General features: G+C 39.7%; 2 protein-coding genes across 5 annotated transcripts; one reads left to right on the plus strand and one right to left on the minus strand.

The window, feature by feature from the left end:
• The first annotated feature begins 33 nt into the window (after positions 1-33).
• LOC115431292 (inositol-tetrakisphosphate 1-kinase-like) lies at positions 34-8,365 on the plus strand. Of its 4 annotated transcripts, none has more exons than XM_030151547.1 (10): positions 34-338; positions 601-625; positions 2,577-2,699; positions 2,918-3,035; positions 3,119-3,220; positions 3,713-3,753; positions 3,857-4,022; positions 4,298-4,365; positions 6,259-6,421; positions 6,502-8,365. In XM_030151547.1, the coding sequence occupies exons 1-10, from the start codon at positions 115-117 to the stop codon at positions 6,639-6,641; spliced, it is 1,170 nt and encodes a 389-aa protein (XP_030007407.1). In that variant the 5' UTR covers positions 34-114; the 3' UTR covers positions 6,642-8,365. The 4 variants fall into 4 exon arrangements, with proteins under 4 accessions (XP_030007407.1, XP_030007409.1, XP_030007411.1 ...); XM_030151549.1 differs by having other exon boundaries at positions 6,588-8,365; XM_030151551.1 differs by lacking the exon at positions 6,502-8,365 and adding an exon at positions 4,155-4,197 and having other exon boundaries at positions 6,259-6,396.
• LOC115431291 (trichohyalin) lies at positions 7,814-15,088 on the minus strand. Its single transcript, XM_030151546.1, has 6 exons — positions 14,885-15,088; positions 12,700-12,740; positions 12,529-12,598; positions 9,954-10,019; positions 8,760-9,817; positions 7,814-8,672 (listed from the first exon to the last, which is right to left on the minus strand). Exons 1-6 carry the CDS (start codon positions 14,928-14,930, stop codon positions 8,604-8,606), a joined length of 1,350 nt encoding a protein of 449 aa, XP_030007406.1. The 5' UTR covers positions 14,931-15,088; the 3' UTR covers positions 7,814-8,603.
• Between the last annotated feature and the right edge of the window lie 1,071 nt (positions 15,089-16,159).

Raw genomic sequence — 16,159 nt, forward strand, 5'->3', positions numbered from 1 at the left:
TGAGGTGCGCATCGGAACAGCCTCTCGGTGTTTTATTGGATGAAAAATGTTGAGGAAGTCAAGTGACTGTTCCAGTCTGACTGGCCCTCTGGCGGACCGTGGGCGAGGACTACCATGAGTCTGGAACATTTCTTAAAAGACACACGGGTTTTTAAAAAGGTGTCAGCTGAACCTTCAGTGGGAGGGTCCAGACGCCCTCCACCCTCCGGCTCCCTCCGCTGTCACTGTGCGGTCGGTGACCCCCAGACTCACTGTCACTATGTCAGGGCGCAGGGTGGGCTTCTACCTCAGCCTCAAGAAGCGCAGGAGAATGAACCTGGACGCTTTTGCCAAGTTATGTGCGTAAGTTGAAATGGATTCTTACAGATTGGTGTACGTGGTGACTGTTTTGTGGTAGTGCTGAAATGTGTGAAGTTTAATAACAGGTTTGTCTGGTGTACACAGTGTCATTAGATCACCAGCAGTGAAAATGTGACAAAAAGACTATTGAAAGTCCGTCATAGTCATGAATGGAGAAACTTAAACTGTTCCTTTTCATTCATTTTGGTCATCTTTGGATTTTACTGTGAATCAAATAAAATGTGAATATTTTTCCTACAGGGACCACGGAGTACAAGTAGTAGAGGTAAGAAGTGTGTTTCCTCATGTTTCCTTATGTTTGTTATGATTATATATCATATTAACCCTTTCATGCATAGTGGTCACTACAGTGGACAGCTATTCAAAGCTGTTATCTTATATATTCATGGATTTTATTGTTTTAGATCCATATCAGCCAATAAAGCGGACGTACCATTGCTGTAACTTTGCTGTTCTTGATAAACCTGATCTGCAGTAACATGTTTGAGTTTAAGTAAATTTCTTGTTATTGTTATTAGACTGTAATTAACTTTTTTTTTTTTTTTTAAGTTTTTTTTTTTGGCATATTATCCTCATAAAGTGAGTAATAACTTATATTAAAGTATGTTAAAATGTGAAAAAACATCAGATTAGCAGCATTAAAAAAATTATTTCATCGTTTTTGCACAAAATATTAGTAAATGCATGTTTTTTTGCTTCAAAAATTAAACACATGGTGTCCAGCTAAGTGAACATTTTTGCATTTACATGAAAAATCAGTTCATTAAAAAAAAAAAAAAAATCAATCGCAGTGTTTTTTTCATGCCTAAAGAGGAATAAAAACACTCAGGAAAAAAATCTTGATTAAGGTTCTCATAATTCATGCATGAAAGGGTTAAAACATGTCAAATTAGGAAAACTAGCACTCTAACTGTAAACAGATTGAAATGTCTGCATAGATACCATAATAACTAAGGGTTGTTCATAGTAGGTATGCATGAATGGTAAGTAGTGTGTACAAATAAACTGTGATACACCCCCCCCCCCCCCCCCCCCCGCGCCACACACACACACACACACACACACACCACCACCACCACCATCACCACCACCATCAGACACACACCCAGAGCACTTGTCATTTGCAGGTGTCAATAACTTTTGCCATCCATGTCATGAACACCTGCAGCCTCCTCCTAGGATCAGCTGGTTGGATAACTGTACAAGAGCTACACACAGACATTCACAGCGTGGAAAGGAATTTTAAAACTTCTACTTTTTTCATCAGTTTGTCCTTCGAACTAGGCACAAGCATGAGCAATGATTTTACTATTAGCGTTAATTTCTCAAAGACCATGTACAGAAACCATTAGACTCAAACTAAGTAAATACAGTCTGTACCAGATTTTGACCTAATTTCCATGTCCAGTCCCTGTGGCAGGCAAGAAAGAAAAGAACAAGATTAGGATGGTAGAAAAGAGATTTTAAAAAGTAGTGCATTGCATCAGACAGTCACATAAAGTATATAGTCATACAGATTATGCAGTAGTACATAATGTAAGTGCATATACACCAATCCAAGTATTACCCACACCTTGGTTTCTGAGATCTGATGAAATAGGGTGTGTTCATCCTAAAGTCCTAGTATTAATCTTAGTGTGCAGACAATATAAACACAATCATTAAACATTATTTGTCTGGTTTTTATTATTTTATTTTTTTTTAACATTTTTTTCCCCATCTATGACCATAAGTATAATCATTCAAGAGCTCCTGCAGCTTAATAGTGTTATTTTAATTGTATTTTATTTACTGATTGTACAACATGTCCTATAAAAATCAATGATCACATTAAGATTATTTACACTGCAGTTTATAAACTTGTGTTTTTCTTGCTATAACTGTTAAAAATACCACACATGAGAAAGGATAGCTACATTTTTGCATTGCAATTACAAAGAGTGCACACAATTTAAAAAAAAAACAAAAAAACATTTGTCTGTAGTTAAATCTGTGGGAATTATTAGGGATTGGCAGTCATGTACAGAGTGACACTGCAAAACCGGTATCCAGTGAGTTGTTAATGGGTGGTGACCCAGACATGAGTGTAAAATAAACCTTAGTCTTGAATTCATCTTTTGGCAAGAGTGCACCAAATGCTAAAAAGTCTCGTTATCATAAATTATTTACCTTAACTTCCAAGAAATGACATAAAAAGGGTATTTTCTTTTCTGCAGATTGACCTCACTCAGTCATTGGCACCTCAGGGACCATTCGATGTCATCGTCCACAAGCTTTCTGATGTGATTGTTGAGGCCGAGCATGACAACCAATCACAGCAGCTGCTCGCCAACTTCCAGGTGAGGCTGTTTTAACAAATAAAGAGTAAAAATATGCATTATTATGGGCTGGTCGTGTTTATATGCGCTGTACTGGCTCAGATTAAGATTATGGTCATTAAGGATTTGTTTGAGCTTGTGATGCTCATAAGTAATTCCAAAGTTTGCAGTTGGAAATCTTGTGTAAATCTGTAATCTATTGAGAGAAAGTGGCTATTTTTCTTCCTTTTGCATTGCAGAGTTATGTGTCAGCCCATCCCAGTACAGTTATTGTGGATCCCCTTCCTGCCATGACCCAGCTACTAGACCGCTTTGCCTCTTATCGGCTCATGAGCAAACTGCACAACTCCCTCCGAGGTTAATTTCAACTTCACATTTTTAAAACCTAGTCTAGTGCTTCCTTTTCTATTGTCTTTGACACTGACTCATCTAATTGACAGACTGGCGTATCTGTAGTCCCCCATACCTAGAGATCCACAGCGACACTGACCTACCATCCATCCAAGAGGCCGTGAGGAACCAGGACCTCAGTTTCCCCCTCAGTCAGTCCATACTTCTGCACTGATTTCTGACATATATCTGATTAAGGTTACATGTACTCATTAAGCAGATTTTTCAGGTATTGTTCATTGTTAATGTTAGATAGCGCTAAGGCCAGTAGAGGGCGCTAATACACTAGTGTAGGCTGGTCTGCTCAAATCCATGAAGGAGAATGAAAAAACACCATGTATTGTATTCAGGCACAGTCACTAACCAGATTGTTCTGCCTCAAATTTGGAAAAATTTCTGCTCAACCATTAATGTTTGTCATGTTGCATCAATAAATAATAGTTTAAAACCATAATTAAACATCTCTCACCCAGGAGAATCCACCTTTTAAACTCAGTAAATACTGTGAGAATTATCTGCATTGACTGATCTAAGCATTTTTCAGTGATTGTCACAGTAGTCACTTGAATATTAACACTTCTTTCCCTTTGCTGACCAACGAAGTCTGAATGAACCCACAAACACTGTTTTTCTCTTGCCCCTAGTTTGTAAAACCAGAGTGGCACATGGCTCACTTTCCCATGAGGTAAGTGGTTTGTGTTTTCCACTTAAATATGTCTGTGACTGTGAACATTCTTGTTGTATAAGACTTTTTCTTTCAATGTCTGTGCTTCATCTGTACATTCTAGATGTCTCTGATCTTCAGTGTAGGGAACCTGGCGGACATTCATCCTCCTTGTGTTCTCCAGAGCTTCGTCAACCATGGAGCTATTCTGCACAAGGTGTTTGTCATAGGAGACAAACACTTCTGCGTAGAGCGTCCGTCACTGAAGAACTTCCCCTCAGGACCCTGTGGTCAGTCTCCAGTAACAGAAACACACGCATAAAATTTCCTTTTCTGTCATTTCTTTCATTCTCTATCCTGTCTTGTACATTTTTCCTTATCTGCCTGGTTTGTTTTTGTCTAGCTGATTACTTTTCTTTCAGTTTCTTTTCTATCTATATGTGAGTCAACGCTTCCATCTCAGAGGTATTTAGCTGTAGCCTTTTGTCCAACCACCTTCAGACATCTTCTTTGGTTCTTTTTATCCTCTATATACACTTAACTTGTGGTTTCTTTCTGCCTTCAGACAGGAAGACCATTTTTTTCAACAGCCACCAGGTGTCCAAGCCTGAGTCTAGCTCTGACCTCACAGCGGTGAGTATGATGTGGAAACCTGCTATAACAACAGTATTGAAGCTACTTGCCATGTGTTATTCTGAGTGAAGGATCCTTTGTATTATTTGAATGTTTCTGTCTTAGGTTTTAAAGCCAAGACAAGAGCATTATTGTTTTGAAAGGCCACCAAATGGGGTATTTACAAGTGTCTCCCTCTAATTTTCCAAATGGTAACATATGTCTAACACTCTTCAAATAATCAGATGAGCAAAGGCTTGTCCTTCAGCTGTTAGGTGTAGAAAAGAACATTCTTGTGACTTGTATGTGATCACTGAAATTTTAAGAATAGAACTGCAAATGCACAGATTTCCTGAAAAAATGCTGTTCAACCTCTAAGTTTGTTATACTTAATGAAAATTAAAACTAAACCTAGTGGTAAAAAACATAATAATAATAATAATAATAATAATAATGATAATAATTAACTGAAACAAAAATAAAAATGTCAGTTCATAAACAAAATGGCAAATAATGCTTCATGAACCCACAAGCTCAAATGCAGGTGAAATCAGGATAGTTTTTCCCACTGTAGAAGTTTTGAGGGATTTACAACGAAAATAACATAAGAACAGTTTGTTCAGAAGATGGCAGTAATGCAATATGGTGGATGTAAATCTCCACAAAAACTACAAAAGAGCAAGAAGAAGAAGAAGAAGAAGAAGAAGAAGAAGAAGAAGAAGAAGAAGAAGAAGAAGAAGAAGAAGAAGAAGAAGGATGGGATGGGATGGGATGAAATGGAATGGAATGGAATGGAATGGAATGGAATGGGTGGACCCCAGGAAGAGTAGCTGATGTCCTGCATGAGCTAATGGGGATCCTAATAAATAAATAAAGAAGAAGAAAAAGAAGAAGAAAAAGAAGGACACTAACATACACTGATCGGCCATAACATTCTGACCCCTGACTGGGAAAGAATTATTTCATTCCAATGGGACCTGTCAGTGGGTGGGATATATTAGGCAGTAAATAAAAATGTATCCCTCGAAGTTCAAGTGTCAGAAACAGCAAAATGGGCAAGAGTAGGGATCCAGTGAGCTTTGATAAGGGAGAAATTGTTATGGTCAAATCACTGGGTCAGGGCATCTCCAAATCCTGTTGTTCATGCCAGGGTAAAGTGGTTAGAACTGACCAAAAGTATCTAAACAACAACACCACATCTCAACCTATCCATTATCTATGGAAGCAGAACATTATTACCACACATCTAATGTTGTGTAGATCTAAATTTTTCCACAAAAACAGCTCTGACCCAAGGCCTAACTCCACCGGATGTTAGCAACAGATCTGTGAAGTCCTGAAAGTAGAGAAGTGGACCTCTATGGATCAGATTTATTTCTCCAACATCTCCCACAGATGCTCATTTGTCTGGAGATTGGCATGTCCTTCCTTAGTTCATTTTTGGTCAGTACTAACCACTGCAGACCAGGAACACCCAACAAGACCTGCAGTTGTGGAAATACTCTGGCCCAGTCATCACTATGACAATATGGACCAGGTCAAAGTCACTCAGTTCCTTACATTGATCATTTTGCTGCTTCTAACACATCAGCTACAGGAACTAAATGTTCACCTGCTGCCAGACGTGTCCAATGCTGTGAAAGGTATCATTGTATTGAAATAATCAATATTATCACCAGTTGTTCTGTCAGTGGTCAGATTGTTATAGCTGATTGTACATTTCCTCCAGTACCTGAAATGTTAAATCCTAACACTAAAACCAAATACAAACTTACCTAGAACTTGTCAGTTCCGAAACATGGAAATGAAATTACATTCTTCTTTAACATCCTTAAACTTCACTGGAATCAAAAAGGTAAACCTAAAAAAAAAAAACAGAACATTTGATGGCTGTTGTAACTCTGTCTTCACCAGCTGGATGAGAAGATGCCATGCCTGCCTCCTCCCAGCTCTGAGGCCATTGCTGCCCTGGTCAGAGAGCTGAGACTTCAGCTGGGCATGGCTCTGTTTGGTGTCGATGTCATCATCAACATCCGCACGCACACCCTCACTGTCATCGACATCAACATCTTCCCAGGTACAGTAAATGAACACAGCAGTGTACAGACACACACAAACACACACCAATGCTCTCATTCACTCTCTCCTTTCTGTCAGGATATGAGGGAGTGCCTCAGTTTTTCTCCTCGCTGCTCAGTCACATCCAGTCAGTGTTGAACAAACCATCTTCTACTGACCTTCAGGACACCGACTCACTGACTACAGGAGGACCTTCTACTACAACAACCAACCTTTGATGACCTTTGGGGAAATTGTGCAGTGTTTTATTTGCTTCTCAGGGCAAACATGAAGCTCTGACACAAGTATATTTGTGACTAAAATGCTCATCAGCTGCTTTTAACTTTTAACACTTTAGTTTTAAGAATCTATGTATTTATAACAGCTCCTAAAGTGATATGGAACTGTATCCCTGCACATCATTTAGTGCTGTTCTGAGAGTCAGGAAGCCACACAGACAAGGCAGAAGGATTTGATACACTTCTGTTTATTGATTGACAGGTAGCATAGAAGATACAGCAGGCACAAAATACAGCACTCTGATTGGCCAGTAATATTACAAATGGTATTTTTGTCAACATTTTTTCCTGTTTGAAATATCCTCTATGCCTTTATGTCACCCCCCCTCTATCAGACATTAAGTACGTCTTTCTTGCTGGTTTGTAAGATCCATTTAGTGGAAACATTTTGCACTTCTCTAAAAAAAAAACAAAAACAAACTACAATACATTCAGTAATTTCAGGTATTCTCAGGTGAACAAACATCTCATCTTTGGGATAGACAGTAAAGAGCTCGTCAGTGTTGACTGACACAAGTTGACCAGCTATTTTGCCAGTGTTAATACATAAATGTAAATCTTGGCTGTGTAGAAAGAGAGGTTGTATTTGACATATGGATTATATCTGATGCACTTTGATTACATATTAAAATACATGAAATAAATCAATATTTGGCTAATTATTGCATTCATGTGTGCTGTAGTCTATATTGTGTTATTGCAATTAACGTGGGCGTCCAGTGGTAACCCTGTTAATCCTGGACCAAGTGCACATCCAGTCAGTGTCCTCTTGGGGGCGCTGTTGCCTCATATTTCCAATGACCTTGGCTTACAGACTATGATATTTAATATATACACGAAAGACATGGGAACAACAGCAATGATGTAACACTACTGAATAATCAACATTATTGTCAGCTGTTACCAAAAGACAACAAATGGCTTTAGTGTCTCCATCTTCCCTCGACTCCTCCTTGGCTTGTTAAGATAAGAGTGCAAAGCTGGCTGACAACCTGAAGTGACACTTTTAGACCTTATAAGCTCTAAGTACATCATGTCTCCGCACACCAGATACCTAACATCAAAGATAACGTATCTGCGTGCAGCACTTCAGCACTAACCTCTGTGTTTTGTTGTGTTTTTTTGTGTGTGTGTGTCACCCTGGTTCGCCTCAAACAGTCTGGTTTTAACAGTGCGTGAGCCAAATGAAACACAATCCTTGTTTCTATTTCATCATCAAAGAAACGCAAAGAAATCATGACTTACTCCTGTGTAGAAATATCAGTATACAAGTTGTCGTTAACAGTCAGAACAGCAGGAACAGCTTACACATACTTATTGCACAAAATATACTGTATAATGAAATACACAGATTACAGGGAACTTATTTTCCCATCGAGATCACACCATCAAGGATGATACCTTTAGAGAAAAGAAGCACTGATTGCCACTTCAGACATTTCATAGATGACTATGGTGTGTGTGTGGTTGGCAATCTGCAGTCAAAAATACCACTGAAATTAAAGTGCTGAATGCTTTGCATCCTTTACAACTGTAGTAAATTCTCCTGTCACTGTACAAACAGCATTTACAGGTAGTGAAACATGACATGAGCGATGGGGTGTTTCTCTAGAAAATAACCTCAAAATGACCTCTTATTTCCTCAGCTCTACACAAGCTTGGAGGAAAAAGTAATGGTCCTTTTCAGACATTCTAAGAAAATGAAAAAGAAAAAAACTAGAAATTTCTATGTACAGTTTTTGAAGACATTTCTATGAGTGCTGGATAGGTTTGGAAGGCTGTTACTGGACAATCTGTGAGATGAATGAGTGAATGTGAATGCAACAAAGGGTTTTTTCAGTCTGCAGTATGTGTGTGTGTGTGTGTGTGTGTGTGTGTGTGTTTTGTGTGTGTATGTGTGTCTTATCCTCGGCGAAGCTCCCTCAGCTCTGCAGCAACTTTTCGCAGCTCTGCTTCAATCTCCAGCAGCTCCTGGAAGAAAATAAAAATAAACACATGACGCAGAAAAACAGGAAAACACCCACGGACAATCAAGAGCTGTTTTTGACTCAATCTCACCTCCCCTTCATCCTCTTCAGCTTCACCCTCGTCATCCTCCCCCTCCTCCTCCTCCTGCCCCTCTTCATCTTCCCTGACATATTCGTCCTCATCTTCCTCATCCCTGTCGTTTTCATCCTCCTCTTCCTCCTCCTTGTACCTCTCCCGCTCAAACTGCCTCGTGGCTTCGTCGCTGGCTTTCTCCATCTCTCTCTTCTGCTGCGGCTCCTTCACCTCCACCTCCTCCCTCTTCTTCACTTCATTCTCAGCCTTCTCCTTATTTGCTCCTTCGCCCTCTTTCTTGTCCTCTTTTACTCTCTCCTCCACCTCCTTGTTGTCCTCCTTCCTACGCCGCTCCTCCTGCTCCTCCTGCTCCTCCTCCTGTACCCGTTTCATCTTCTTGACAAGCTCATCCAGCTCCTCCTGCTTCTCCTTCATCTCCCTCTCCTGCTCTGTCTTGCTCTTGCTGTCCTGCTCTTTCTGCAGCTCCTTCAGCTCCTTCTCCACCTTCTCCTTCTCCACCATCAGCTCCACCTCGTTCTTCCTCCTCTCCTCCAGCCTCTGCTTCTCCAACTCTTCTGCTGTTTCCTCCCCCTTCTCTTTCTCTTCTTCTTCATTCTTCCTCTTCTCTTCCTCCTCTTGCTGCTTGACTGTGGAGCCTTTCTGAGTCTCCCTCTCCTTCACTGCCTCATAGCGCTTCTTCTTCAGCTCTTTCAGCAGTTCTTTGAGCTCCTCATCATTCTTCTCTTGGCTTTTTTTACTGATCTCTTCGGCCAGTAGCTCCTCAAGCTCTTTAGCTCTCGCCTCTTCATCATCCCTCCCTTTGCCGTCGATTCTCGGTTCCTCCATCATCTTCTTCTTGGTGTTGTCTTCCTCATCTCTGTCCTCTATGTTGTCTTCCTCACCTCTGTCCTCCATGTTGTCTTCCTTCTCTTCTGGCTCTTCCTTAAAGTCAGTCTCTTCATCATCATCCTCCTCCTCCTCCTCCTCCTCTTCCTCATCCCCTTGGTCAAAGTCACTTTCATCATCAGCGAGGTTGTACTCCCTCTCTCTGTCGTTGTCTCTCTCCCGTTCCCTCTCTGAAACGGACAGATTGCCGAGTTGCAGATGCATTAGCATGTGTGTGATTTACAGGGATGACATCTCTTGGGCCATGAAAAGTACTGTACAAGTTTAAAAATGCATGAATACGTGTAAATGCAAATGAGTGCATACCATCATGAGCTAGATTCTGAAGCTCCCTGAGAAGACCCTGATGTCTCTGCACTTCATCCAGTTCCTCTGCAAAAATAATGAGGCACAGTTAGCAACACTTTGACAAAAAAGCCCAACAAAAACTCTGAACCCACTACCATAATTGACTGCAAATGTACAGATAGCAGGAAACACTTTATCAACACAGAACACCTGAAGAGAGTTTACAGCTTATTATTTGAGAGTCAATGATCCAGTTGTTTCCCTTTTCCTGTAAATGAATCATCACATATACACAGATCAGCCATAACATAGTCATCATAGGTGAAGTGGTAATAATGTTGAATATATCAGTAAAACGGTACCTTCAGTAGGTGGGATACATTAGGCAGTAAGTGAACATTTAATTGTCAAAGTTGATTTGAAGCAGCAAAATGGACAAGAATAACAATGTGAGAGACTTTAACTATGGCCAAATTTCTCAATCTGATTTTCTCCAAAACTACCGGTATTGCTGGGTGTTCCTGGTCTGCAGCGGTTAAAGGAGTGGTATTTAGCTTTTTTAAATTTAATTATGCATTTAAAACATTCCTCTGTGGTCTACATAAACTGTAAATGCAATGCTTGGCTCTGAATTCTTCATTAATTAAACTCTATAGGTCGATTTTCAACAATATTTCTGAGTGATGACACCAGAAAGGTTGTTTTGAGCGCTGGCCCTTTAAATGCAAGTGTGCCACTTCACACCCCACCCCCTCCAGGTTGTTGAGTGTACACTCTGTCCCGTTCAACCACTTGTGTTCATTACAACCAACAATTGAATGTTTTAGGAAATCAGCTTGAAGTTTGGACATATTTTCAGTATGAACTACAACCACTGCTGCTAACAAACAATTATCCTCCTGAGACCCAGAAAAGGAAAAGTCTTGGCTTTTTTACATTTGTCTTGATCAGAAACAGCATGATGCAGCAGTTTTTTCAAATAGATTTTTAAATTTTTTTATGGAATGTCCTTTGCAGTGGACAGCGTTTTGTTTTGTATTTTGTTTTTGTTTTTTAAAAAAAGCTGTAAAATTCTTGTCCCCTACAGAGGATAACAAGAAAACCACTTGGAGAGCACAGACCTCGGCCAAGGCAGATCAGTGGGCCCCTGTGGCCCCCCCACCCCCGATCACCACTAAAATTTAATCATTTCTTCCTTGTGCCAGTATCAACATTTCCTGAAAATTTTATGAAAATCTGTGCATAACTTTTTGAGTTATCTTGCTAACAAACAACAAACACGAACGCAAACACGCAAACACACAAAGCAAAGCCATCACAATACCTTCTGGAGGAGGTATAAATGCATTGCTGGGCCTTAGGAGGTTAAGGCCTACTCAGAGGAATGTTCGCTGGAAGTCTTGACCTTATATGTGCAAATGTCGTGACATAACTAGTTATAAAACGTAACAAATTAAGAAGGAATTGAAATGGGTTGTAGAAATCCACTTGATTTTTGCCGGGATGAATATAAAGATAGCTTTGCAGCACCTGGAGGGTTCAAATTCAAACTTTTTTTAACTATTAGAGTCCCCAAATACACAAATAAATGTACCAAAGACTAATAAAAGTGGGTTTAGAAAAATATGACCCCTTTAAAAAAAAAGTAGTCTAAGGTCAAGGTCAAGTTTATGCATATGGCACATTTAAAACAACGCAAGCTGCCCAAAGTGCTGTAGAAAGATATAAGTAAAATACATGATATAGTAAACTAGAATACGAATAAGAATAAAATATACAAAGGACAACCAGATCAACCCACTCAAGCATCTGAGAGAACATTATTAACATGCCTTGTATTGTGTACAGGTCTCCCTTTTTACAGCTCTGCCCTGAAGCCTGGACTCTACCAGACCTCTGAAAGTGTTCTGTGGTATCTGGCACCAAGATGCAAGCACCAGATCCTTTAAGTTGCGATGTTTGGCCTTTATGGACTGGATTTGTTGTGAAAAACATCCCACAGATGCTCATTTGGATGAAATCTGGTTGTTTTTCCTCAAACCACTTTTCGGTAGGTACCACCCACTACAGACTGGAAAGAACCAACAAGCCCTGCAGTTCAGGAGATTCTCTAACCCTGTAATTTAGCCACCACAGTTTGGCCTTTGTAAGAACCTTACACTACCTATTTTGCAGCATCTAACACATTAGCATTGAGGACTAAAAAAAAAAATCACTTATTGTCTAATTTGTCCCTCCTACTGAAAATGAATATATAATGAACTTCTGAAATTCTTATGGCTGATCAGTGTATATGTGTAGATAACCTATTTAATCACTGACTTTTTCCAGACTATTATGCATGAATTGTGAAACAAATGTCAGTGTTGTATTGTGCAGAAATTGAAACGTTGCTTAAAATTACATATTAAATATTGAACAGAATTCATTGAAATGTTAAAAAACGGCTAATCAGTTAATGTTCTGTAGGTGGACAATTCAAATAAAGTGCAAACTAGTTACATTTACAGTGATTTTAACTGAATACGAAAACAAATTGGCCAATTGATCCTTGACATAATCCATAGTTGTAGATCACAGATCATTCAGTCACCTGCTAGCTGTGGGACACACTCATCCGTTGACCTGTCTCCATTTAGTGTCTCCTGAATAATACATTCAACCTAAAGATGCAATAGAAAAAAAGATACATAATTAGTTGTTTGGAAAGTAAAGACAAAGGATACAGATTGATAGAGGGAGATCAACAGTCCTGGTTTCTGACCTTGGCATCATTTAGGGGTGAGGTCACTGGCCGGCATCCCACTGTGACACAAAACAGAATTGGGAGATGAACATAGTGACATAAATTATAAGGAAAAGGCATGAAATTGATATATTTAGCATTTCGGCACCAGGGAAAACATGCTACCAAAATACATGGAGCAAAACATGTGAACTACTTTGTTATCTCGGGAACGACTTGTCCTACTCGATCTGTTTAGAGCTGTTCCCTCATTAAGGTAAGCACAGTGACTTTGGTAAAGCGATGCAGCAAAGAAGCTTAACTCTAACTGTCTCTCTCTCTCTCTCTCTCTCTCTCCAGGATGCAGATATTCCCAAAGGCTTTAGCTCGCAGGTAGTTCCTCACCCGAGCTAAATCAGTCTCCAATCCCTGCCTGCCAGTCATTACAGGCACACAACACAACGCCATCAGAGTCTTCCTCGCACTGTCAACCTAAGAAGGTCCTAAATGTCAGCATAGATCATAATCCACACTCAGTCTACAGTCTGTGACCTTTTCTTCTGTGTTGTTATGTGTTGGGTGCAAGGATGAGATATGGTGCTGCTCAATTAACGCACCTTCATTTGGTGTGAAACTGAATGTCAACATGTACTATTTTGGTTGATTTAGACAGTTTTTTTTTTTCCGGTTTCCTGTCAGTGATGCAGTAGAAAATTGACACAACAGAGTTAAACAGGATGAATTATTTAATATGTTTGGCATTTAACAGTGTCAGTATGAATTATTAATAGCATTATCATTCAGGTAAAACTTAATTTTCCACATGTTTTTTTTTATCATTAACAGTTTCTATTTCAATGAGGTCAACTGAGGAATCCTCACTTAAAATATACAGGATAGATAGATAGATAGATAGATAGATAGATAGATAGATAGATAGATAGATAGATAGATAGATAGATAGATAGAACTGATTATTCAGATGCATTTGTATATTCAAATGCATAATCAAGTCCTTTCTAAACTCCATGGTTCCTGGGTACAAACAGCCAGATCAGTGGAGCTCAGGATCAATAGTAATTGATACCTTAGTCACTGGTTGAGCCCCAACAAAAACACGTGAGCTGCCTACAGTTTTTAGCCCTGCTCTGCATGTCCATGTGATGAGGAGAGTCTGTCGCACTAAGCTGGGCCTTGAAATGAAATGAACAGTGATCTGACGTCTCTCCGTTGTCATTATCAGTGTGTTTTACTTCTCATGGACCAAACAAATTCCATATTAAAGACAATCTGCAGGCTGTGAAGCACACAGAAAGAGCTCCAAATGTTGCTTAGTCTAAATAGAGAATACATGCACTTATAAGAGCCTTAAGTGGGCCAAAGGGTGAATATATAATAAGGATCTACAACAACGTGATCAGTTTTTCTTCGCTGTGTTTGACTGACGTCGAGGTGAAGTGGCATTTCGTCTTAAAGCATATTATTATTCTACAGTTTTCTGTTTCTTTGGTGATGTTTATCTTTCTAAAACGCACACTAGTTTGTCCCCATTGTTATGACACAGTGCTGCGTTTAATTGATCTTAAACCCACATCCAGTGTATGTAGGTTATTTCCTATTACTGCACAACACGGTGCGCAACATCCATGCAGACTAGGGATTAATGCCGTTTCCATCTGCATATTTCAGGAACATTTCCCTCTTTTACACCAAACCGGCCCCACTGTCTATTTAAACTAATAGACATAATTTTCATTTGGCACAGAACGCGCGCATCTCCACGCTGCACTTTGCGCTCACCTGTGCGGAGTTTTAATACGCATGCTTACCAAGAGGATTGTTTATGATCCCTGTGCTTTAATAGTACACATCTTTTAACGAATATCAACACCTGAATCTGAAGAATGTCTCCAGATCGGGGGAAAAAAACAGCAAAAATAAAACGTAAAGGTGGACGCAAAACAAATTATGTAACAACGATTTTGTTTAGCCTATTAGTCTAAAGCCCCGAAGCTTTCGTCCTCAGGTTCCATATCCATGCACACTGATCCATATGTATATGTCATATTCATTCAGTTTAGGTTTCAGTGTGAGACTGAGGTTATGCTGTGTCCGTTTGAGGCGCTTGTGTTAAAGATGCCTCGCACCGTGACGCGTTATTCCACACGAAGCGACTTCACACGCGCACATCCAGAATTCTAACATACATCTGAAGGGTCCTTACCTCCGACAGCGGCCCAAAGGAAAACTGCGGCTACCAGAACCCCCATAGGATCCACGAGGTGAGGCCCCTGCAGAGATAACCTTGAAATAAAGGGCTGGATCCTCTTCACACACCCGCCGAGCGAGGTGGAGCCGAGCCGAGCCGAGCCGAGGCGCACAGCGGAGTGTGAGTCCGCCTGTGTGTGCGTGTGTATGTGTGTATATGTGTGTGTGTGTCAGGTGACTGAGACCAGACCAAAGCCTGAACCCCGTTAAGGAGCCACTAACTCGGATATCCATCCTGTTCGTCCACACTAAATGCCCATGCGTGTTAAGTTAGACATGTGCTCCTGAAAACTGGACAGTTTCTGTTTCCTGGACTCTGAACCACTGTGTCCAAGCAACTTTGACACTCACTGTCAATTTATTGCTCTATGAACAGTGGCCCGTTTTAAACCCTTGTCTTGATTTACAAGAAACATCCCTACCACCTCTAAATACTGACTATTCCATTATTTTTACACATTAATGCAGTGTTTTTCAACCTTGGGGTCGGGACCCCACGTGAGGTCGCCTGAAATTTCTAGCAATTGATTAAAAAAACAAAATTCCTTACATATATATATATATATATATATATATATATATATATATATATATATATATATATATATATATAAGGATGTGGTGACTTGAGAGAGACAATCACAATCCATAAAAGACATGACAAACTGTGAAGCTGAAACTGCAGCACTGTGGTTCTGTTTATCTGTCAAATGTTCATTGTGGTCAGTTTCAGATGCTGCAGCTCTTTCATAATTCATAGTTTGAATTATTGTTTGTTCAGTATTAATTGTCAGCCTTGTAAATCCAAGCTGGACTGACTGTACATATCCTGACCAAGGAAAATAAAATTCTCACTTTGTGCAGTAATCTACACCTGGATTTACTGCCTCCGACCATAATAATATACATTATATAGACTAAATGTGGTCTAAAATTAATGTTTATTTGCAACATAGTATAGCAAAATATTACATGATCAAAAACAAGTTAATTTTAGCAAAAAAATGTCCTAGTTTTGAATGTCTGGGGTCGCCAGAATTTTGTGATGTTAAAATGGGGTCACGAGCCAAAAAAGGTTGGGAACCAATGCATTAATGATTTATTACAGCTGGTATTGTAACAGGCCTCTGGGAACAAGAAGATCAAATATTAAACACTTTCTAGGTCACGAGGACTATCTGCCTTTAAAATAAATATAATATATAATATGATATTTGGCCATGAAATAAAT

The sequence above is a fragment of the Sphaeramia orbicularis genome, chromosome 13, assembly GCF_902148855.1.
Source record: "Sphaeramia orbicularis chromosome 13, fSphaOr1.1, whole genome shotgun sequence".
NCBI classification, from domain to species: Eukaryota; Metazoa; Chordata; class Actinopteri; order Kurtiformes; family Apogonidae; genus Sphaeramia; species Sphaeramia orbicularis.

Coding starts and splice junctions, on each gene's coding strand:
- LOC115431292 (XM_030151547.1), top strand. CDS start 115: ATGAGTCTGGAACATTTCTTAAAAGACACACGGGTTTTTAAAAAGGTG. Junction 626..2,576: donor ACGGAGTACAAGTAGTAGAG/GTAAGAAGTGTG, acceptor TCTTTTCTGCAG/ATTGACCTCACTCAGTCATT. Junction 3,754..3,856: donor ATGGCTCACTTTCCCATGAG/GTAAGTGGTTTG, acceptor TGTACATTCTAG/ATGTCTCTGATCTTCAGTGT.
- LOC115431291 (XM_030151546.1), bottom strand. CDS start 14,930: ATGGGGGTTCTGGTAGCCGCAGTTTTCCTTTGGGCCGCTGTCGGAG. Junction 12,599..12,699: donor CACCCCTAAATGATGCCAAG/GTCAGAAACCAG, acceptor TTGCATCTTTAG/GTTGAATGTATTATTCAGGA. Junction 9,818..9,953: donor TCAGAATCTAGCTCATGATG/GTATGCACTCAT, acceptor TGTCCGTTTCAG/AGAGGGAACGGGAGAGAGAC.